The following is a 25,583-nucleotide window of genomic DNA, read 5'->3' on the forward strand; positions in this document are numbered from 1 at the left end:
AAAAAATCACCTGATCTACCCTGATGTGAGTGGTTGTCAACTCCTGTTGTTAATGATTTGGAAACTACATTTGTGGACCTGCATTTGCTTCTGTGACCATTGAACCATGTTGTACTACCAGTTAGGTAGCTATCCAATCCTGTCAGAAAATGACTGATCAAATCCACTGAGTCACAAAATTAAATGTGAATAGTAGAGACCTTTCCATCACCTCCTTTCCATTTATTAAATACTAAAGGCAATATTCTAAATATAATGTAATGCTGCTAGCTGGTGAAGATTATAAGAGATAGAGAGAGGTCGAGATAGGTTATATATAGGAGGTAGAGATGTCGTACAGATAGGTAGCCTCCATGCCTCCTCCCACAACCTGTCATAAAAATGCAGGAAATGGAGAATAACTAAATGCTGAGAAGTCATATATTTCTCGTACCTTGTAAAACAATTATTAGCAGTTAACTAGAAATGTAAGACCTTAGTGTGAATTTGTATATGTGCTTCTGGTTATGAAGAGAGATGGGACAAGTTGCTATTGGTGGAGTACGGCATGAACTTTGTGTTTTTCTGTGTTTTTCTGTTTTACACCTGCTAACTTAAGTCTCTGGTCCTAGCTGTTAAACTGAGGATCCTAATCCAGTATATAGTTCTGTGTAGTCCAGAAGTCATCATCTCCATATTTTCCCAGAAACATAGTTCCCTGGGAATGTGTTTCCCTTGAAAATTGAGCAGAATGTTGATAAATCCAGCCTTATTGTTAGGTGGAAAAGATTCAGAAATTTTATTTTAGCTTCAAGTTATTTAAGCTAAAGTAAAATTGCTTTCTGCCATTTTCACGTGAGAAAAAGTATTTAGTATTTATCTTAGTGTTACAGACAGCTTCAGATCCTGGAGAAGCCTGACACTCCCATCAGAGCATATTGATTCACAGTTTCTCATATTTTTGTCCTTTTTATAGTTCATGGAGTATGCTTTTTTCTCCATTAAAATTAAAAGTTGAGGAAATACATCTATTAGGAGCACAAACGGGCAGGGTTGTAGCATAAGAAAAAAAGAGGTGATCTTGGATTTGGGTGGAAAGAGAAAAAAAAGTAGTGTTTGGGAGTATCTTACAACCTGGATCAGTCAAATCAACTGGCACTGTATAATTTACTATATTCAGATGTGATATTTGAGGGTGGAAGGATCAATGAATTGTGACAAACCAGCAAGGAGTGGCAGAATTGAGAATAATGGTGGTGCTTTGATCTCCTATTTCTACCTTTTCTTGCTTGCTCCCAACCAAGTGTAGTTTTCATTGTCAGGACAAAAAATGCAGAAGATACAGTGAGGAGATGAAAAAGCAACCAGTGTTGTAAATTGTTGGCAGACTACATTATTGATAAGAAATATTGTGGAAATAACTGAGCTTATTGTGTAACTGGTAGGAAGAGCATGTGGAAGGGAGGGAAATGAAAAGCAGGGTAGCCTGAAGGGGAGATAAAAATGGAAGTAAGTAAGCCCAGACTATAACGGTAGGAAATACTGTAGTGAACAGAAGAATTTTGGTTTGAGGCTGTTTCCCACAGGCCATTGAACATAAATAAACAAAGGAGAAGACTGAGGAAAGCTTTAAGAAGTGTAAATAGCAATATCAGTATCAGTGAATGACAAAAGAGTAAATTAACAAAAAAATATTAAGAATGTAAAGACCTCACATGGACTAGGTTTAGAGACTAATAACAAATAGGTAGAATGGAAAAAGTAGTCAGTAGTGAAGGGTAGAGGAATAGCTCCAACATGAACTCCGGAAAGTGCTTTTAACTGGGGGTAGGTTCTTTGTAGATATAATTAACATGAGGCTATACTTTTTTGGTTGATTCCTATATCCATGGATTTGTATGCTTCTAAGAATGAACGCAGTGGGAGGTCCATGGAAAGATGTGAGTGGAGTTAATACAGAGGCCTTTACCAGCCAGGCATTGTCAGTGGTTTTGGGAAACTATTGGAAGCTGTAAAAAGTAAAGAACATATCTTGGTTAGAGCCTTCACAGGGAATATGACACCCACTTGGTTGTTACCTGTTAGAAAAGCCCTAGGAAACTAGATTATAGTGCTACACTTCTATCCCCTAAGAAAACTAAGAATTTTGAAATAAAAAAATAGAATATTTTATAGTGAACAGGAATCTAATTGGCACTGCATGTTGAATCACAATCACATCAGTACAAGTCAGTGAAGGGCACAAGAGTTGATGAGTATTGAAACAGGTGAACTTAGAGCCTCAAGTATGATTTCTCTACACATGTTGAAATGGGAGGGTAAAATACAGATATCCTGCACAAAAACCTAAGCTTGCTATGTAGAGATCCTCTTGTGATCATTTCAAAGGATTTATTCTAACTGAAAGAATTCAGGAAGAAATATAAGAACTGAAAGCAAGCAGAGAAAAATTTTTGGTACAATGAGTGATAACAACGTTCGTTTCTAGCTGCATTATAGGACAGATTCAGAAAATTATCCACTAAAAATGATAGTGTTTTATAAAGTGCAAAATCTTTTACAATTTAGAGAAATGCATGTTATGGGGAGATTGTGCATGGCCTTAAACTTTTTTTGAACTTAGATTTATCTTATAATGAATTCCATTTTTCATGAACTTTTTGAAGTATCTTCATAGAAATACTGAGTTGAGCTTCAAAGAAAATGAGAAAAGGTAAAATTTAAAGGAGGCAGTGATGTTTGGCTGTCTATTATAAGACAGTTGTCTACAGATATGGGTGGGAGAAAAATGTGATCCCCTACAGAAGTAGTGTGGGGTTAAAAATTAATTATACATTTGAAATTCTAACTCAGTATTTCAGTGTCATAGAAGGTAGGACATGAGGAAGATGCTATACAATATCTGAAAGAGATCAAAAGTGGTAAAAATGAACTAAGGATACAGATACAATTCATGTTTAGAAAATATGGGGATATGGAACCTTAGTATAGGTAAGAATAAGATAAGAAAAGCCCTGGGCCTGGCACAATAGCCTAACGGCTGAAGTCCTCACCTTGCAAATACCAGGATCCCATATGGGTGCTGGTTCATAGCCTAGAGGTCCTGCTTCCCATCAAGCTCCTTATGGCCTGGGAAAGCAGTTGAGGATGGCCCAAAGCTTTGGGACCCTGCACCACGTGGGAGACTTGGAAGAGACTCTGGGCTCCTGGCTTCAGTTCAATTCAGCTCTAGCCGTTGCAGCCGCTTAGGGAAATGAATCAATGAATGAAAGATTTTCCTCTCTGTCTACTCCTCCTCTTTTTATATCTGCCTTTCCAATAAAAATTAAAAATTAAAAAAAAAATAGAAAAGCCCTATCTAAATAAATACAGGGTACACAATTTCATACTCTTAAATAAATAAAGGCTGACCCAACTGTGGAAAATAGGAAGGAATGAAATTAAAACTAATAATCATAAAGATGAACTAAGATGACCAAAATGAACTCAAAGACCAACTAACATAAATGTGACATATAAGGGTTAAAATTACGAAGTAGATTTCCCACTGGCTGGAAACAAAATGCTATAATATATTACTTAGTTCAAAGGCATTTCAAAGGTCATACAGAAAATAAGCAATGATACAGTTTGAAGAAGAGGCTATCAGAAAAGTTAGAGTTGTAACATTCAAAGGAAAAAAAAAAGAGCGACTAAAGCATGAGTATATACATAGTAGTCATAAATTTCATACTAGTTTACAAATTGTCATTAGGAATTTAACAATCTTCTCAAACTGATGAAGCGATGAAATAAAATGGCAATAGATTTGGGTAAGGATTAATTTGTATCAGCTATATAGAATTTACTAAATTTTGGAAAGTATGTCCTTTGGACACGTATTTTCTTTTGATGGGTAAGAAAAAGTCTTCAAATTGTAATAAATCAACACCATAGAGATTTCTTTTCTTGACCTCCTAGTGGTTTAAAATTGAAGCAGATTAACAAAAGAACATAGCATATGTTCTGGAAATGAAAAGACACACTATGAAATAACCCTCAGGTTAAATAGGAAATGATAACAAGAATAGCAAAATTTTGGAGCGGAGATAATAAAAGCACAGTAGGTAAGAGAGTTAGCTAATGAAATACTCTAAAGGCAATATGTAGCTTTTTTCCTTGAGAGAAAAACACAAAAAATCTGAAACCCATGACTCAGTGTTTGATTCATGTAACTGGAAAAGCAGCATAGGAACCTGGAGAATTAAGAGAAAATACCCAAGGAAATCCATGTATAGGAGACCAGTATGAAGTAAAGATTGCTAATAAAAGCCCAAATGGATTATTTGAGAATCTTCATAGACATAATCAAAACCATGAATAGCACATGATGAAAAAAATGCATATCCATGTGAATTGTGAAAAGCACATTTCAGATAGGTACATTTCAGATAGATTTCCTAATAATCATGTCTTACTTATATTATCTACTGGAAATAACATGTTAGATTTTTACCAGTTAATTGAATGTGTGAAGGGAAATATGTAAAAGATATATAGAGAGGGAATAAAAATCAAACATTAAATGCATTGTAATGATTAGCACAACTGATTTTCTTAATAAATGAAGAGGTAGACATAGTTTGGATTAGTTCTGTTTTCTGAAGTTGGGGATGTGATGGAATTCAGCAATGTATTGCCAATTGGGGCACCTGTATCCTACATCAGAATTCCTGGTTTTAGTCTTGCCAGCTGTTTCTCATCCAGCTTCCTGCTGCTAGTTCCCATGGATAGTAGTATTTGATGACTTAGATGCTTGAGTATTCTTCCAACAAAGTGGAGGACAAAGCAAATTGCATTTTGGGCTTCTGTATGTCTGACTCTATCCTACCTCTTGTTCTTCCATGCTTTTTGGAGGTGTAAAATAGCAGATAGAAAATCTTTACATCTTTATATCATGGCTTTCAAGTAAAATGGAAATGAAAAAATCAAAAGCTCTGAAAGAACAGAAAATGCTTGCTTAGGGAATCATCCTTTCAAATAAATTTGGGTAAAAATAGCCTGTTCCATCTATAACTTTGAACAGTATGAATTCAAAATCTAGAAGTATATTAAAAATAATGCTTCATGACTAAGTCGAATTAATTGTGAAAGTAGGAGAACTGTTCAGTTTTTAATAATGTAGGATTTAACACAAGGAACAAACTGTTGTATCATTCATATTTTAAAAAACTCTTAATACAGAACTGGCACAATGGCTGAGTGGCTAAATCCTCACCTTGGAAGCACCTGAATCCCATATGGGCCTTGGGTTATGTCCTGGCTGTTCCACTTCTATCAAGCTCCCTGCTTGTGGCTTGGAAATGAAGTCAAGGATGGTGCAAAGCCTTGGGACCCTGCACTTCCATGGGAGACCCAGAAGAATCTCTTGGCTCCTGGTTTTGGATCAGTTCAGCTCTGGCCATTCCAGTCACATGGGGGAGGGAACCAGTGGATGGAAAATCTTTCTGTCTCCTTCTCTCTGTAAATCTGCCTTTCCCATAAAAATAAATCTTTCAAAAAATAAGAGGCACTTAATACACTTAAATTTGTTTTAAAGGTAGAATCTAGGGGCAGGTATTGTGGCACTGTAGCTGTGGCTTGGGATGACTGAATCTCATATTGAGTGCTTGGGATAGAGTCTTGCCTCTACTTCTTGTCAGTTTCATGTTCATGTGCAACCTGGATGGCAACATCCTGAAAGCTTGGGTTTCTGCTGTTCGTGAGTTAGATCCAGATGGAATCCCAGGCTCTTGGTTTCTGCTAAGGCTTTTGGATTTGTGGAGTGAAGCAATCAGTGGTTGGAAGTTCTCTGTTCTCTTTTAGCTAAAATACATAAATTTTAAAAACTGAAACAGAATCCAAGGAACAAAAATAGCTTAAACATTTCCTCAGAGAGAGAAAATGGACTCCTTTAGCAATTCTGAGTAAAAAGGATTATTTCTAAAAACATTTGTTTGTTTTAGCTTGATAAAAGCTTTCTGGTAAAACTTGTTTGGGGGCATTACTCATAAATGGAACAAGTGGAATTTTTAAAAATTAAGGTTAGAAGCAAGAATCGGATGCTTGTGTTGCTTCTGTTTCTCAAATACATTGCCAGCCACCTGGCCAGTGCTTGAAGAGAAACAACAAAACAAAAGAAGAAGAGTTGAAATGAGATGTAACTGTAATGATTTTCAAGTGAATTCATCTATACACATAAAAAAGGAACGACAGAAACTATTAGCCATCCAGGGTTCAGCTCGGTTGCCAGCTGGAAGAGCAATCTGCAAAAGTCAGTGCGTTCCTCTGTACCAGTTTGCAATTTGCTTTGTCATTGACATAGATGAGTGTACCTTATAGGATTGCCAGCCATTTTGTGATTTCATCTTTTTAAGGTTGGTCTATGTATGCCACGTGAGTATTAGATGTCTAGTTAGGAAAAGGAAGGTATTTCTCTGCAGTGGTGTGTGTGTGTGTGTTCAGTCATTCACAAAATAGCTTTGCCATCTACAGGTGTCCATCAGATGGACAGCTTTCCATGATGCTGGGCACACTGAGCTCACTGTAGCTGTCAAGCATAAAATTTCCCTGGGACTTCCAAACTCCCCATGACTTCTCTTCCAGAGAGTTCTGTGTCTGCCTTCTTGGCTCTGTGTCAACTAGGAATTGCTTTTTCTTTTTTAGCGATTTATTTATTTTAATTAGAAAGACAGATTTACACAGAGCCAAAGAGAAAGATCTTCCATCCACTGGTTTACTCTCCAGGTGGCTGCCATGGCCACAGCTGAGCCGATCCAAAGGCAGGAACCAGGAGCTTCTTCCAGGTCTCCCACATGAGTGCATTATCACAAGGTTTTGGGCCATCCTATATTGCTTTCTCAGGCCCTGAACAGAGAGCTGGATGAGAAGTGGAGCAGCTGGGACATGAACTGGCACCCATATGGGATCCTGACACTCATTTAGGATTTAACCATTGAGTAATCATACCTGGCCCAGCATTTAAGAATTTAAAGATTTCTAGTCAATGCTAAAGAATGGGTGCCAATTTGTGTCCCAGCTACTCCACTTCTGATAAGTCCCTGCTTGTGCCCTAAGAAAGCACAGGACAATGGCCCAAAGCCTTGGGATGGTTTACCCACATGGGAGACGCAGATAAGTCTCCTGGCTTTAAATTGACTTAGCTCTGGCCATTGAGGCCATTTTGGGGAATGAACAAGATGATGGAAGATCTTTATCTATCTCTTCTTCTCTTTGTAAGGAGATGCCTTTCCAGTAAAACTACATAAATCTTTTTTAAAAACTGAAGAAAGAGAATTTTCAGCTTTACAAATTGAAAAGGATGGGTAAAATGAGAACCTGGAAAATGTGCAGATTTAAATTTGCATTAATGTGGCAACCAGAAGTGCCAGGGCAGTTTAGGAACAAAGACTATCTGGCCTTATTTATTCTTGTCTTTATCTGAGATGCTATCTCCTCTCTTCACAAATGCCTAGGGTTGGACTGGCTCAAACCTGGGAACCAGGAACTGAGTCTAGGCTTCCCATAGGGGTGTCAAAAACCTGAATTCTTGAGCTGGCATCACAGCTTCCCAAGGTCTAGAGTTCATAGAAGGCAGGAATCAAGAGCCAGAGCTACAGCAGGCACTCCAACATTTGATGTCAGAGTCTTAACCACTAGGCCAAATGCCTGCTGTAGAAAGATAGCTGGGTGGACCACGTGTAAAGTTTGGTTTATCTACTTTGCCTTGACTGAGAGCAGAATATACATAGAGATCAGTGTTTTAGAAAGGCTTATCCAGAATGCATGTTTGTGGACTTCACTAGAAGCATTTTCTTTTTATTTGAAAGGGAATGAGACTTCGAATAGGCAGAGATCTTTCATCCTCAGATTCACTCCCCAAAGGCCTGTAATAGTCCAGTTGCATTAGGGCAGAGCCAGGAGCTCAGTCTGGGTTTTCTGCGTAGGGAGTAGGGACCCAGGTTCTTAAGCCACCATGTCTGTCTCCCAGAACGTGCATTAGTAGGAAGCCGCTTGCAGACATCTCAGTTGTTGAGCTGATCACCTGCTCCGATGACAGGAACATTTTAAATGGCATCTTCTTGATTATTAAAAACGTTTACGTGATGGAATTTGCTTTCTTTAAGGTGGCTGGTTTCCTCTTCAGATGCCTATAATAACTAGGCAACATGAAAGACTGAAGCCCAAAATTTAGACTGGGTCTCCCATGTGGGAACCAGGGACCATGTTACTTAAAGAATCACTTGTCTGCTTCTGTGGTGAACGTTCCAAGGAAAGCCGGAACTTGAACATAGGCTATATGTTCTGGCATGGGAGTGCCCCAACTGAAGGCTTTCTGGTGAGGATACAGGCCCACCTGTCAAATGAGTTTCTTATTTGAGTTTTATAAATATTCATTTCCTAAAACTCTGCTTTCCTTTCAGATTTTCAATTCTAAGGAAATGTCATTCCGATTTGGACAGCATCTCATCAAACCCTCGGTGGTGTTTCTCAAAACAGAACTGTCCTTCGCTCTTGTGAACAGAAAACCTGTGGTACCAGGACGTATCCTTTTCATTAAAAGAAGAAAAATTGAATCTACCAGATGAATTCAGGTTCGACTTCACATGTGTGTGTCCACAAAGGTAAGCCAGGAGTCCAGCTCCCTTTCCTCCTTCGGAGAAAGCAGGTAAAGTGATACTCAAATTTATTCTGAATCCAGTTGGTGGCACCAGTAATATGCTTGATCAATGTTGCAGAACTTCTGAAGGGTTGCTTAGCAACCATGGGTTTGGAGGTGAATTTTTGCTTGAACTTTTTTACTGTTGTAGCTGTGTGAATAAATGGGGGCTTCCAAAATGGTCTCCACAGACACCACAGGCATGTGGTTTGCAGTTTGTCCATCATGTAGCTTAACGAGAGGTTAGAGCTCGGATGAGACCTCTGTGATGTGGAAGGAAGTGTGATACGAACATTTGTGATGTTTGTCTCAGCAATTGTTTTAGTTAGAGGGTTTTAATTCAAATATGTCAGCATATTTACATAATTTGCTTTTTTATTTGGATCGAAAATATTATTTTCTGGGGGGAATATCCTAGCTTTTGGATTCTGGTCCAGTGCCATTGGTGGTGATCTTGCTTACTTTCATCTGACTGTGGAGTTACAGAATCTGCCCAGACTTGAGTAGAAACTTGTAGCAGAAACTTGTCTAATGTTCAGCCTGATGGTGTGTACATAAACTTTGGATTGATTCTTCAGATTTTTTCTAACCCTAGCTTAATTTTCTACGTAGAGGACAGCAAGAATAAGATTTTACATTATAATTATTTTCCCATGCTGAAATATGCTTTTGCTTTGTAACACATTTCTTAGCATATTGAGAAATTCAGAATTACTAAGAGGCTTATATGAATAATCTTCCTTCCTAGCCACGTAACTACTGTATGTTGAAGAAAAAAAATCCAAGAAAACATTGCTACAGCAGATAACAGTGATGGTATGATGGAACCTTGAGTTCCTTGAATACAAATTATAGCTAAATTTTGGTTAATCTATACACTTTCAAGCAATACACTGAATTTTATGTGAAAATCTTCACATTGTTTGAAACTACAAATTCATCAACAAAGTGAGCCTAAATACTCATGTTTAGAATAGTCAAATCTTTCTGTTTAGAAGCTTAAAATGAGTTTGAAAAGGGTAAGTTAGGAAAAAACTATTAAATGGAAAAATTATTATTAAGCATTTCAGTTTTGTACTGAACTTCTTCTCGAAGTTTCCAGAATAACAGAATTTTGTTTCTGTTTACGTGACTGTAGGCTTGTGGTGCTCTTTTTCTTGGCAGCTTTTATATTTGAAGGGAAGTGTAAATTCCATCCTCTGATTATTGCTTGAATGCCATATTTCTCTAGGTGATACCTTTAATTGACTTTTAGGGAAAAAACTAAGGGAAACTGGGAAGACAATTTAGAGCAACAGCAGCAACAAAAATCATCTTGATGTCTTGGTCTGAGAAATGAATATTGAAGAAATGTACCCTTTTTTACATGGTTGAAAATGGAATGAACTGTGCTTTCCAATTTTTATTTTTTGTTCATTGTTTTGATGTCTTTAAACCATCTCTGCATGTATGATGTGTAAAACCTAGGACATATTGAGGTTTGAATTCGAGGTAAGTGGGAATGTCTGCATCTAGGAAGATACCGGTTGTGAATAGTGAGAAATAGAGTGGAAGATGTTTTCTCCAAACATTTGGAGAATTTTTACATTGGAAATGAGCCTGATCAGTTATCACAACTTGGAGTGAAGTCTGAGAACTTGGGAATCATTTTTACTGAAATGTACAAACCTCAGTTTGTTTGGAAGGTAGCAGGCCCTGGATCCTCCTGAGGACAAGAACAAGGAGAGGCACCGAGTTTTATATAATTGATATGCTCTGTAAGGCTAACTCAAGTTTCCAGGGCTTAAAATCATCTAGGACTAGTAGATAATGTATTCAGATGATCTTTTTTAAAAAATATGCTCATTGTAAAACTTTTTATTTTACTTTGCCTTAATAAACTCTGTTAGCTTTATAAACTGTTAGCTTACAACTGTGAGATGCAGCTTAATAAGCTATTCATTTGCCTACACAAAGCTGTAGTCTTCTGTTCCGAGATTTGGGAATTCAAGCTGCAGATAGTTCTGCCCACTAACATTTCATAAAATAAACAGTGAGATGTCTGCAGTGCGCTTTTATCTTCACCCAGCATTCTAGCCTGCCTGCCCTCCTCCAGCCGTTTGTAGTGGGTCAGCTAGCATTTTGCGCCCTCTCTGCATTTGAGCTTCAGCAGCTCAGCTTGGGCCTTATTTTGTACTGTGGCTTGGATCATTATCACTCTTCTGATCTATTGCTAACCGGGTGCTAATGAATCTAATTTTTGAGGATAAAGTCCAAACTCTACAGGCTACTTTGTGAAGAATTTTCTCATCTGGTTTCAGTGTCCTCTTTTTTCCAGCCGTCTATCACATAGGTGTTGTACTTCCTCCTCATCCTTCGCCTCCCTTCCCTTTCAGGTGATCTGCTTCAATTTTATCTCTGTTAATTTGCTTTGATATGCGTCCTACCCTCCTAGAAAAAGCATCGCCTGCCCACTTGCTGTCTCACTTGGTTCTTCTTCCTCTGCACCTGCATATAGCATTTGGCTGGTGACCTCCCACTGTCCCAGGCACCCGTGTTCAACACTGCTCCTTGTCTGTCTTATGTCAGAATGAGGTGCATTTCAGTTGTGTTGGGCTTGCTCCACCCTGAGCCATACCTTGTTACCTGCAGGAACAATTCTTGCAATTGCATTTTGTGTAGCCTGCAAACCTACTATCTGGCCTGAAAGTAAAGTGGAACTAAACATCAGGTATATAGGGACTGTTCAGAGTAACAGAATTGGAGCAATAGGGTGTGCTGAAACACTTTATTCACCGTATTCCTATACTCATAGCCGAGTCTTGTCACTGTTTTCCTCTACATGTTTTATTGTAATGTCCAAGGACTTTTTTTTTCAATTTTGCCTTTGTGTTTCATCAGTTTCAATCAATTCTTTTGATAAGGGTATGTTTTGAGGGTGGTAAGTTAAACTTAAAAGCAGTGTATGTTTTGAGGGTAGCAAGTTAAACTTAAAGCAGTGAAACAATTTGGCAGCAGATGGAAGGAATTCTATTTCTTTGGGCATATTAGTTTGTCAATGGAAAAGTCTGTTTTCAAAATAGTGGATTGGCTTCTTGATGTAAAATGGAACCTTTTATGCTGTATTTTTTGATTAATTTTTTTCTAAAAGGCAGTTTTTACCTAGCCTTGGGGGAAGGATTCCATTCAGGAGAGATTTGTAAATGTAATCTTGGAAGCTGTGTCCTCTCTCACTTTTCCCTTCCCCGGTTCAGCCCTTTCTTCTTACAGCTTGGCTCACTGATTTTTTCAGAGCTTTCATGGGGAACAGATCTGTCAGATCAAGGGCTGAAGATAGGCTTTAGAAGCCTGACTGTTTGCTTCATCCTCAAAGGAGACTCTTCAGGCCCTCCTCTTGCTCACCTAAAGAAAAACACTTCTCTTTGCCAATGGTGTTGAACGCTCATTGAATGGCTTTGGCCTCTGCAGCACCACACTTGAGAAGATTGTGTCTGAATGTCTTTAATCCATTAATTTCGTGTTCCTGGAAACTGCATTTCAGGCTTTGGTTAGGGAACAGGATCGTTTCAGAGAGCGCATTTTCAATTTCTACCACGAGTCTTTAATTCATGGGCCTCATTCCTGCCCAGCTATTGTGCACAGCTTCAATCAGTTTGAACCATTATGGCAAAGACTTCTCATCCCTCTCCTCTTACATTGTACTATGTCTACCTCTCATCTTGAGTGGAGCATGAAAAATGATTTTGAACATCAGTGGAATCCATTTGGGAACTGGGGCTTTTATTGTAAATAAAATTATTCATTTGTTATGTCCTGTTGTTTTCAACAGACAGCTTATTGATCTTTGAATTGCTGTTTGGATGGCACAAGGAGCTCTAACATAAGGGGGTATGGTAACGTTCGTGAACGGATTGAATGTGGTATGTAATGACAGAGACAAACTTTACTTGCTGGCCAAACTGTATTAAACAAATCATTTGTCAACAGTTTATTGGATTGCTGATTCTAAGGAAAGATTTTTTAAAACAGACACACAGTACACAGAATGTTATCAGGGACAATGTTTGGATGATACATGGAAGGCAGCCTCACAAAATGTATTTGCAAGGCATTAGAGTAGGTAAGTTAAAGGAGATTTCTGCTGATAGGTTAGAGACAAAGTTAGGGACCATGAGAACTGTGGTGTAAGTTCAGCCACAACAGGCCAGAACAAGAGCCTTGCCAAATGTCCCTTAATACAAAACATAACCTTCCGTAATGAGTGAGTGTTGTTACATTGTTTTTATTTGGATCACTTTCTTGTTCAGTACTTCTAAATAGTGAAAAAAATTATATTAGAAAAAGGCTCACTGCCTGAGAATGATCCTTATGAAATAGATGCTAAAGATAAAAATGCCCTTTCACTCCTTGGGTAAAAATCAGAAATGTTTGTCATTTCCTGAGTGGGTTGTAATCTTGTGAATTTCTTTAATTGTCAGGAAACTGCAGTTATTAGAGATCTGATGATCTTTCATTTCTCTACAGTGTTCCTTTTTAAACCTTCCTGTATAAAGAAAATGAGCACAAGCACTATTTTAGCATTTTTATTGCAGTAGGTAAATTTTGTTGCTTTCAAAATTGCCTAAAGCACATGTCTTGTATTAGCTCCACGTGTCCTCGTGATGTGTCACCCACTTGAATACTCTCAGAGAGAAGTCCACAGATGTTGTGCTGTCTATTGTCTTAGAGCAAGTTAGTATTTTTCTGCTCATGTATTTTAACCTTCAGTCTATTTAGCAGGTGCTTGTGTTCAAAGATGGATGTGTGGCAGTGATGGAGTTAGAGCTTTCCTTTTCCTGCATCTAAAAGGAAAGTTTTCATGCACATGTCACCTACCTTTGGCTCATGAATACACTGGGAGCAGTTAGAAGTAGCTTTTGATAACATTGATTAGCAGGGGCAAGTGAAGGGATTCGGTGCTTTGGTCATCATCTGAGTTGACCAACATCTTTTTTCAGTATCTAACCTGCCGAATGTTGTGTGATGGTCCTCCATTTGGATTTGTCATCTAAGGGATTATATTTCAGACAGCAAATAATGATCTCTCCAATGCCAATTCACCCATTTATATCAAGCATTCAGCATTGAGAAATGCTGAAGTTGCATGCAGGCAGGAACAGCAGGCAGTAACTTCCATGGGTGTCAAAGAAGAGAGAGAACCCTGTCTTTTCAGGTTCTTCCACTACCAATTCTTAATTTTTTTTCCTAGAGAGAAGACTGTCATCTTCACTTTCATTTTCCATGCAGTGATGGTTTCATAGAAAGTGGCATTTGTGAAATTAAATGAGTATTTCACATGTGTACAAGGAAGGCTTGAAATTAGAAGTGAATGTGTGAATCTTTTTTCCTTAGCCTAGGCTCCTACTAATGAAAGTAACGTAATGTATAGTTTAATGTATAAGCACATGTATGAGCCATGCTTTTATGAAAGGATCTTGGGAATATATGTAACATTTAAAAATATCAAATATTTTGGACAAAAATAAACATCCAAGTTATGTTTTTCTGTGATCTTGTGGAAGTAATCTCCTACTACTTTGTCTGAGGACACTCCTGCTATACTGTGTTTATTTCTCTTTTTGTATTTCTGCATTTTTCTGTAATTTATGTATATAAAAGAAATTTCTTGTATTTCATATATACAATTTCACCTGCCTCCTCCTTCCTTTCTTTACTTCTACCCCACTCTTTAGTTTTTGCAATAACATGCTTGCTTTTAATTACATGAAAATCTCAGGCTTCATCCCCCACTAAATAATTCAAGAAGTAGAGTGGAAAAAATCCACATTTTCTGCCAAAATATAAACAACTACTATAAACAGTCAAATCTCTATACTACTTTTAGTCATAGCATATATTTATTTATCTATTTATTGATTGATTGATACCAGCTGCTTTCTGCTATCTGTTACTTGGTGAGTATATTAACACACTGTGACTTGACACTTACCTGAGTGTTTCAGTTTGATTACCTAGGTTTGACAGACTCATCTTGATCTTGACCTTTTGTCTACAACAGAACTAATTTCATAGCTTCAGATCCTACCTTGATTGGGCTAAAATTAACTGGCCTAATGTAGTTTTGCATCAGGTGGTCTTTCAGGAGGTACGTTTCTCAAAATTGCATAAGGGTTAAAAAAAAATCACATTTGGATGCAGAAAAGGCTACTTGTACAATATGCTGATGTATACAGAATGTAATTCTGTTAGCAGAATTCCATACATCATGTTGAGGGGTGATTTTGGTGCTCTTTAAGGAGAATGATAATTACATGTGTCAAAATAACACTTCAACTATTTCCCATAGTAGGTGCTAACATAGGTGTTCTGTAATGAGCAAAGCTCATTCCTGTTTGTATTTATTTTCACAGGTAGCTTTATCATGAGTTTTCAGGGGTCACAGTTAGCAATTCTTGAACTCCACTCATAATGCTCCGAGCATCTGTTTGACCTGCTTTCTGTGCGTGTCATCAGATTGTTCCAGAGCAGGAAGAGGCTGGTCACAGTACTGCCAACCTTGCACTTGAAAAGGAATATAATTAAAAGTAATGAATGGAATAATACACCATTATTCATAAGAACTGTCACAAAATTAACTCAGATAATGCAAAATATGTTCTAATTTTCATCTGGAATAAAAATAGATTTGCTAAAGCATCAGTAGGCAGCTAATGTTTATCCTCTATTTTCATACACATATCAAAACTGCTAAAGTCTCCTGAGTGAATATACATAGAATTTTCTATAACACAATAACTTAAGATGATTTTTTCTCCTAATAGTCTTTTGTAAACTCCTTATTTATTGTACATATGTACATAATTTGTATATATGTTCTACTTAGAATTAACATAATTTATATTTATTACAAATTAATGACCCAGTTTATTTACTTAGTCCCCATTTTCTTTCTCAGACTAATTGACTGACAAAATAGCTGTAAATTTGCAAATAGCTCTTGAGTACAAACCCTACACTGACTTTATTCTAAAAAACTTTTATAAGAGTAAAGATCTGAACTTAATTTGTAATCTGAGAGATTGCTATTACAGACTTAAAATACATTTCTTCATTGGATGTTGTGAACCCAGTCCTAGGTTCTTGGGAAGTGGCTCTATCTTAAGCAGGGGGTTATGTTTTTAGGTGACTCTCCATACAGTACACGACCCTGACCATGTCAGGGGTTCCTAGAATTCTGTACCCTGCCACCAAGTAGCCAGTTCTCTTCCACATCATAGGGAATTGTATAGAGTCCCCAGGGGAGGAGCACTAAGGAGGCAGCAAGTGCAGAAGACACTTAGCTATCTTAGCAGCAAGAGTGGACTTGAAGTGCCTGTAGCATCCGTGACAGCTTTCTTTTAGAAAAGGGGGACTTGTGGGAGGAAGCTGTCATACCATGCACAGATGTAGATGTCCTGACGAATTGAAAATAGAACTCTTCTTTGTTCCAAATTGTATCTTCCCCAGAATGAACTTTGGAAAAATAAAACAAAATGACCCTGAGGAGGAAACCAAAGCAATCTTTTCTGTCTTTGCCGCTTCCGTGCAGTGGTAATGGGAAATGTGTTTATCTGTGTGCAGCTTCTTCACTTCTTACATTAGAACCATGTTTTTAAATAAGTGAATTCAGATACTACTTGATTAGTACAGTGCTTGCTTTGGTGCCTTTGTTTAGTTTCATCATTTCAGGCAACAAACAGCTTAAATGAAGAGAGCTCAGACTGGTGGTAACCTTAGTTCATGGGAGTTAGGACTTGGACCACTACTTTCGATTCCTGCTTCATGGTTTGTTCCACTCTCCAACTGCTTTCTGTGTGTTTTACATGTCCTTTATATGTTAAAAGTGATTTCTTTCTAGAGAATTAACTTTTCTCACTGTCTAGGATTACAGTTTTCAGTCTGTACTGTCCTTTCTGTTTTCCTTAAGTGTTTACATTCGGCATTCTGCTGTTAGTGACTTTGACACTATTATGCTGTTACAATGATCATCATTTAAAACAATGACGAGGCAACTTCTGAAACATCTGTAAGACTCAAATTGAATCTTCATGTTCTGTTTTTGTGGGACCAGCTGCTTAATTAGCCCCCAAGTGAAATGAGTCCAAGGGAAGCTAAAGTCATCTGGCTCAGAATTTTAGATTTGTATCTGTTGTGAAATCTGTCATTATCAAGAGATTGTAATATTTAAAATTCATTTCAAATTCCAAAGACTTATGTGCTAATGCCCTAAAAGTAAACCATGACACACTTCCACTTAGCAAAGATAATTGCCTTAATGGTTGTTCAATAGAATGTGTCAGTATAAAAATTGGTAAGAATCACATTAAAATGTTCACCTAGATGATTACATGCACAGAAATGTGCATACTGGTTAGCATTTTCTGTTCAGGAATAACAGGACCCACAGAAGCTTTTTCTCTGGGCCATATTTGCCAGTTACATGGATGAGCTTGCGAAAATGCAGCTAACATGGAGATCATTTTGCCTAGGAATAAGCAACCAGGTTGCTGAAATAGTAAGTGTGTTGATAATCTAGGAAGCATACGTGTGAAACAGGCAGCAGTGGAGCCAGACTCGTCTCCACACTCCCTAACTGTGGAAGGGGAGTGTCAGAGCTGAGACTGAGGAAGGCCAGTGGAGCTGCTTGGCTCTGCCCTTCACAGAACAGCAGTTCCAGCTCATGAAAGGCTTTTCTGGGGGGGTGGTTCATACGCTATAGTCGTCATTAGTTTTTTGTTCACATTATATTTATACATCTTTTTTGGGGGATAAACTGAAAACTGCACTATGTAGTTGAAAACTGCATTGCTGTTTATTCTGTATATTTCTTGTAATTACACTTGAAATGACTGTATATAATGATTTTCATTTTGGGTCATTCAAGTTGAATTGAATGTCAGCTCTGAAAACACAGGTGGTTGGTTTACTTACAGATGTAGCCACACTGGGCAATGCTTGGCACACGGTGGCAATCAGAGAGCATTTGTTAAGTGAGCATATATTGGAAGAGTCACACTGGATGACCATTCAGGACTTGTAGCTCTAGAGCTCTAAGAGAACAAGGATCATTACTTGACAAGTACAGGAGTTTAGTGCATTCACACACCAGACAGTACACTACTTTGCCAGCTTGGGTTTTTATAGACCTGTGTGCATACACATACAGTGATCATTTGGTAATGTAGTTAATATTGATCACTTCAAAGTAGTCTGCTCAGAGAAAGAGATGTAATAAGTGGTTTGAGCCTGAAAAAGACTTGCTCACAACCCCCCAAGCATAGTTTTGTTAGATTTCCATGTGGATTCCAGCCAAACTGTTCAAATCAGTCCTCTATTAGCTGAGGGAAATGAACAGAGAGGTTTGGTTTCTGATGAACTGGTGAGCCGTGATTTCCCAGGGCTGCACTTGCCACTGTATTCCTTCCTCAGGAAATCTATACTAGCTCTACAGGCATTTCTGAAAGTTGAGACAACACTTCAAAATTATTGTTTATTCTATTTGAGAGGTAGATAAAAAGGCATCTCTCCTCTGCTGGATCATTGCTCATTGTCTGTAACACTTGAGGCTGGGACAGTCTGAAACGAGGGGCCAGGAAGTCCATCCAGGTCTCATACATGCGTGGCAGGAGCCTGATGACTTAATTACTTGCTGCTTAAGGTGCATCTTAGCAGGAAGATGGAATTGGAGTCATGAAGCCAGACGCCAAATAGGGCATGAGAATATCCAAGGTGGCATCTTAAGTACTCAGTCAAACACTTGCCCTGAGTAGAGTTTCTGTGACTTTCTTCATGACTGCTTATGCATATTGCATAGGGGTTGCCTTTATAACATACTCATTTACACATACCTTTCTGATGAACCTGGATTAATTGTAGATAAAACCTGCCAACTGTTGTTTGTACAATAATTAAGACTGTTGCCATGAGAATTTTAGTTTGCTCATTTCCTGGAAAATTAAAAAAAATGACATGAATTGACTGATATATAGAGTAAGGTTAATTGCTCAAGGAAACAAGAAGCAAATGTACAACAAAAGTTGAGAGGAAAGTTAGAAAGATTTGAAAGTGAGGTTGGTGCCTGAAATAGGTTAAAAAATGCTTTTATAATTCCAAGAGATGGGTCACATACTGAAGCATTGTTAACATTTAATCTGAAGAAGGCAAGCACTTTAGTCTTGGAGTGAAAGTAGGCTTGAGTGCTCAGAAAATGCAAAAATAAGTTCAACACTATAGAGTTTAGGGAATTATATTTTCTGTAAATTTGAGCTCATGGAGATAATGCCCGAATGTGTAATTGACAGTTCTCAAAACATCACTTCAGGGCACACAAAGGGGACTTGGAGTCCTCAGAAGTGTATTTTGAGTCTTTTGTTAATCTTTGTACCCTTTGAAAGACCCTGCCTTGACTGGTTTGTTTTTCATATCTCTAGGGACTCTTTCACCCTTCATCTACTACCACATACAGCTAGCAGGATTTTTAGTTTTTACACATGCAAACAGGAATAGGTTTTCCCCCTGAAGTGAGAATGCATAGTGATGTCTTCCAATTAGAATATAATCCCAAGTCTTACTTTTGACATCCAGGTTTTCTGGTCTGTGCCTTGGCAACCGCTATTGTTTCTACCAGAAATATGCCTCACGCTGACCTTGACCTACCTCCCTGTAATCTATGCCTTTCTGGTTTCATCTCTTGCATAGAGGCTTTCCCCAGATCCACCAAAGAACTAAGCAGCAAAAGTGACAGGTAACAAGGTTTTCCCAGCCCTGCTGTTGGGATTGCTGAATGTGTGTAGGAGCAGAAAGAGCTCTGCTTGCCAGTGGGTCTGCTGCCTCATTAATCTGTTGGGTACAGAATCACTTGTTGAAACTACCAGTGAGCTTTGCATAGGGAATGGGAAGGCTAGTTTCAGTCACATTTGGGAAGTCTTGTCATTCAGCTTTGCTTTGTGTCCATACCTGCCTGAAAAGATTTTGGGAGCATGATAAAATAATCACATAAGTGTTTTCATTTTCCACTCTTCTGATACTTTCAGGCTTGTCAAAGGTTTGGCTTGGGTTTGGGTAAGGAATACCACTTAATGGTAACCTCAAGTTTGTAAAAGTGAAATTTAAGCTAAATTAAGCAATCTTTTTATAAATAGAACACATAGAGCAGCTTTTAGAAAACCCAGGCCCAATCTTAATATACTTACTTAAAAAGTGGCATTAAAATAACACTGTGGGTTTAGAATGAACTTAAATATTTATTGGAAGTTGATATTCTGTGAACTTTTTGTTTCCATCGGTGAGGCATAGTTAAAAGAAAAAAAGGAAAGCTTATTATTTCTCACCATTTTTAGTAGCTAGGAAGCGTGGTTATGTGAACAGTCCTGGGGTTACTCCGTGACTTGGAGTTACTCTGCCTTAGTGGTTTTAAATTAAATCCTCAGGGGGTTTAGTTTCGTGCAGATGCTCAACGCTCATTAACAGTAATGGGAGTTCCTGTACACATCGCTCTCCATTACTCTATCCTCTACGTGACACTGAGAGATGACCCGTTAATACTATGTTAGTGTCTTTCTCTTTGAACTAATTTTAATGGATTCTTTTTCTAAGTGAGGCATGCCTGGAATCCTCAGGGCAGTGAAAAGATTAGCGATTTACCCAAAAGCAAAGGCATCCACAGGCTGAAGAGGTTCAGTTCAGGACTGATTGGCCTTTTGGCCTTTCTTTGATTTGGTTTCAAATGAAATGATTTCCCTTCTTGTCTCTTTTTCCACATCTGGCCCTCCTGTATCCTAGTCAGCACACAGTAGGTGCTCAACACTAATGTAATTCTGACACGAATGACATGTTAGGGAGGAGAGGAATTTCTTAAAAACGCTGTATTCTAAATGTGGTATGCAAGTAACCAGCTAATGAATTGCCTGACTAAATAAATGTTTTGTTTTCCTTATGTATGTGTAAAAGCAGTTTAGTTGATACGAATGTAATCCGTTTTTAAATATTGCATTTATTTTTTAAATTACAAGAATATATGCACATTTTTTAAAATGAAAACCACTTATAATTGTATTAGCTGGAAATAGCCTCTGCTAAAATTTCAGTTTATTTTTTAGCATTTTCCGGTGGTTCTTAAATGTTTCTCAGGAAAAAGAAAATACAGTGTAACCTAGTTTGTAACTGCTCATTGACACCTTCTAATGTTTTAATACATATTTAAAAAATATTTTTAAATGACAGCATAATATTTTGCTAAATAGATGTACAATTTTCCATGTACTAAGTTTGAAATATATATGTAATGGTTATTTTGATACAGGATCTTTAGCTATAATTCTTACAGATTTCTCAAACTGAATTCACTTGTTTGCTAAAAATGTTACATATTTATATTGACTAACATTCTCAAGATTGTTTTACACCAGCATTCATTGGGGTATATAAGTCATTATATCCTCAAAAACTTTAAGAATTAAATTTCTGGGTTTGTCCTAACCTTTGTAAAATTGATATTTTTCCCCTATATCTCCCTATTTGCATTTGTACCATCTACTAGTTAGCTTTTCAAAGAATTTATGACTTAATTTTGTCAGTAAATTTCCATTTAAATTGTGATTCTTTTGTGAGTATCTTTAAAAGTCTTGATATGCTAGGAATCTTCTAGGAGTTAACCCTCTAGCTATTGCTTTTGTAAATACTATTTCTAGTTTTCCTCCTGTCTCTTTAGGTCACATTCAATGCATACCCTTACAGTAATTTATTGTAGTTACATTTAATCACCTTGATTATATGTGAGTTTTCCAGTTGATTTGTGCTTTCAAAGTCTATCTTGGAATTAAACATCCATGAATTTTTACCTTGTGTTTTAAAAGTTTCTTTTTAAAAATTTTTATTGTGGTACCATCAACAACATGATAACTTTTCGTAGAAATGGTTTAAAGATTCATCTTCCAGGCAACTCTGAAGGACAAAGGGTAAGCTAGTCTCAGAGTTGTAAATGAAATAACTGCTCTGTAGTAATGAAGTGGAGAGTAGGGTGACTGACAGAAACATGGCCATGTTTTTACATCCTTAAACCAATTCCAGTCAGTTTCTTTTGTCTTGAACTCGTCTCTAGTTTTACATTATCAGTTATTATTTTTTTTGTAAATCCTACACAAATGTGACATTGAAAAGATAAAACTTGGGGAATGTGACAAAACTGCACTGTAACTTCTGATTCACCAAAGATAATACAGGCAGCATACTGTTATCTTGTTATATTTAGGATGGTTACATACAATATATTATATACTATTATAAACCATACTTGATTGTGCCCGGTTGTTCAGATCTGTAGGCAGCAGACCATATTTGACCACAGTTGAGTTTTTATAAAAAGCCACATTTGTGTGATTTCTAACGCTGGATCGTCATTGCATGGTCCTGGGGAGGTGGACACATATAAGCAGGAAGGTAGTCCAACTCCTGTGACTTGGGATTTCTTCTGGAGGAAGAGAGGGAAAACTGATACCTGCTGGAAGAGGAAAGATAAGTCTTACTTTGAAAAGTATCATGCATCTGAATAGAATTACATTAGTATACTTAGTCTTAATTAAAATTAACTCACATTATAAAAACAAGAAAGTTATAGAGCATGTTCTGTGATTTCTTTACTTCTCAGACCGCCTCCTGTGTGCCCTTTATAAATGTTTAGAGATGAAATGACTAGAAGTTGGCCAGGTTTGTTTTTTAAGTATATTTAATCTTTAGGTAGCATTGACTCCTGCTACTTGATAACTATTCTTGTACTTTTTCTCACTAAAAATACTCTTAAATTTCTCTTGAACTGTTTAACCTGTTTTACTAGCTAAAAGTCAACAAAAACTGCCTTGAAGACTTCCCCTTCTCTGACACAACTTTGAACAGGAAAAGATTTCAAAAATGCATTGCTGTTACTCTTCCTCTGTGGGGTGAGATTCCAGTGATTTTTGTTTTTTTCCCTTGAAGGCAGTTGCGAAGTATGCAATTGGATTCTCCACTTAAAGAGGTCCTTGTTAAAACAACCCCTGTAGTACCATGAGTGTCATTGCTCAGTCCTGTCATTGTCCCAGCTGTGGGAACAAAAGAATTTAGTACCAAGATGTCACTCTGACAGTTGTTTGCCTGCAAACCTTGTCACAATTTCTTTTATGTATTGAACCTTACTCATGTGAAATTTATACCAAGAGATTTTTCTCAACTTTTGACAAATGCTTATAATAATATTCACAATCTAGCCTATGAAGTAGGTACTATTGTTACCTCCATGTTATAGTTGAGGGATAAGATGGTCTTAAGATGGTCTTAAGATGGTGGCCTAAGATGGTCTTGATGGATCTCGCTCAAACTGCTATTGGGTGACAGTGTGAGGTTTCAAGCATAAGTTGTAGAACTCTGGAGTTCTGTTTCTAAACCACTGGTCTCAGTTTTTGAGAGCCTCTAAGGGATTGGTGGGATCTTTGCTTTTCCAACTACACTTGTGTGATAGACCACATTTTCTTTTGTACTTCACCAAACATTCATTGTAGACTGAACACAGAAGCAAAAATGACACTGATTGTCTTCTGTCAAGCCTTTAGAGGTTTGAAACACTAAAACCATACTACCTTTCACTGTAATATTTTTATTTCAGAAATTATTTTAAAAATTTATTAACATGTCATGAGTTTATTTTTTAAAGAAAGATTTCTTTTTATGGGAAAGTCAGATATACAGAGAGGAGGAGACACAAACAGGAAGATCTTCTGTCCAATGATGCACTCCCCAAGTAGACTCAATGGCTGGAGTTGAGCTGATACAAAGCCAGGAGCAAGGAGCCTTCCCAGGGTCTCCCACACAGGTGCAGGGTCCCAAGGCTTTCGGCCATCCTTGACTGCTTTTTCAGGCTACAACCAGGAAGCTGGACGGGAAACAGGGCCACTGGGATTAGAACCGGTGTCTGTATGGGAATCTGGCACATGCAAGGCAAGAACTCTAGCTGCCACGCCACCATGCCAGGCCCATGAGTTTCTTTTCAGTAAGTGAGTAAATGGTTTGGAAGTTTATAGTTTTGATTTCTCAATCAGTATAGCCGTGTACTCATTGGTGGTAGTTTGTTGTCCTCTAGGGCCACAATAACAAGCTGCATTTTATCAATGAAAAAGCCTCTGCTTACATACTGTTCTGCAAGTTTGAGCCTCTGTTTCTACTGTGGACTCTTCCAAGTGAGACACTACTGAAAGATGCAGATCTCCTTCATGGGACAAGCATTCAGCTTCCTAGTAGACAAGATGGATTATATAGGTTCTTTTCCTATTCTACGTGGACAGTAGAAGGATGGCTCCTGCCACTAACATGAAAAACTGGGATTAAGTTCTTGGTTCTTGGCCTAGTCCTGCCAGGAAGAAAAACAATACTTGCCAGTTCCACATTTATCTCTCTGTCTTTCAGTGGATACGTAAATAAAGGCATTAAAAAATTTCCCTTAGTATCTTTGTGTAATTTATTTGAGGGTCCTTTAATGTCCTCAGTGGATCCGAAAGAGTTATCTATTTTTAAAGATTTACTTATTTGTTTGGAAGGCAGTTAGAGAGAGAATCTTCTGTCTGCTAGCTCACTCCCCTGATGGCCACAATGGTAGGAGCTGGGGTGGTCTGAAGCTGGGAACTAAGTTCTTATGTATCTCCTTCAGAGTACAGGGACTTATGGCCTTGGGCCATCCTCTGCTGCTTTCCCAGGTACATTAGCAGGGAGCTGGATCAGAAGTGGAGCAGTTGGGACTTGAACAAGCACCCATATGAGATGCCGTAGTTTTACCCACTATGTCACTTGACCAGTCCCAGCTTATCTGATTCACAGTGGAGATTTTAAAATACCATATAATAAAGACCAATGGATGTATAAAGGCATTTTTTCTTTGGCTACTCTAAACTGAAAACATGTATTTATTGCAGCTGGAAAATCTTGTTGTGGATTAAGTATTTTGAACTTTATTTGCTTATTGGAGCTAGTGCTTCTGACAATGAAACCTGACTAAAAATATAGTACAACAGATTAATATTAATATTAATTAATGTATTGACTGTGAGTGAGGCAGTGAGGTAGAGGAAAATGTATGGGATATTCCAAATGTGTGTGAACATAATTTTCATAGTAGGAATGGATAAAAAACACAGAGAACAGCAGGAAGAATTCTTCATTGACCATGCAATTCTTTCCTCAGTATTCATCATTCTTAATACATGCATGCATGCTACAGGTAGACATTTTGCTTCTTCCAAACCACCTGATCATAAAGACAGACAGCAGGTCACTCAACCCACATGTAATTTGGCATATGTCTCCCAGGAATAAGGACAGAAGGGCTATTTGCCTCATCTCAGAAAACCCCCTGCATTTTATTGACAACATATTTTCCTCACTCAAGTTTCCTTAATTATATTCGTTTCTCTTACACAAGATCCTGTTAAGGTTTGCACACTGCATTTGGTTATTAAGTTTTGTAATATCTTTTAATCTGAGATACTCCCTTGAGTCCCTCATGGTATTCATTTACTTGATAATCCCAGTGGATGTCACATGCAACAGCCTACCTTCTTGATGTGATTGTTTCATATCATTCAAGCCAAGTCAAATGTTTCTGGAAAGGACCCCAGAAAGGTGTCCATGTCCATTTACCATTGTGTCTTATCAGGACACATTGTGTCAGACTCTGGGAATCATTGGTGGCAATGACAAACTTTAATACTTAGATGTTGACCACTTTTTTTTTTTTTTTACTTTTTGCTCATTTTTTAATTTATTTATTTTTTAATAATCGTACTTATTTGATTAGGGTACAAAGAGTCAAGGGCTACAGGAAAGTGAGGAAAGTGGATAATACCATTGTTTCCACACTATTATCATCATTTTTTCCCCTGTATCTGGA

General features: G+C 37.7%; 1 protein-coding gene across 1 annotated transcript in view; it reads left to right on the plus strand.

The window, feature by feature from the left end:
• Window positions 1–25,583, plus strand: part of FHIT (fragile histidine triad diadenosine triphosphatase) — a 784,365-nt gene that overhangs the window by 97,934 nt on the left and 660,848 nt on the right. Inside the window, exon 2 of the mRNA XM_058678423.1 lies at window positions 8,421–8,541. Within this exon, the coding sequence (XP_058534406.1) occupies window positions 8,439–8,541 (103 nt within the window). The 5' untranslated portion in view covers window positions 8,421–8,438. The remainder of the gene's footprint in view (window positions 1–8,420; window positions 8,542–25,583) is intronic.

This window comes from Ochotona princeps, chromosome 21, assembly GCF_030435755.1.
Source record: "Ochotona princeps isolate mOchPri1 chromosome 21, mOchPri1.hap1, whole genome shotgun sequence".
NCBI classification, from domain to species: Eukaryota; Metazoa; Chordata; class Mammalia; order Lagomorpha; family Ochotonidae; genus Ochotona; species Ochotona princeps.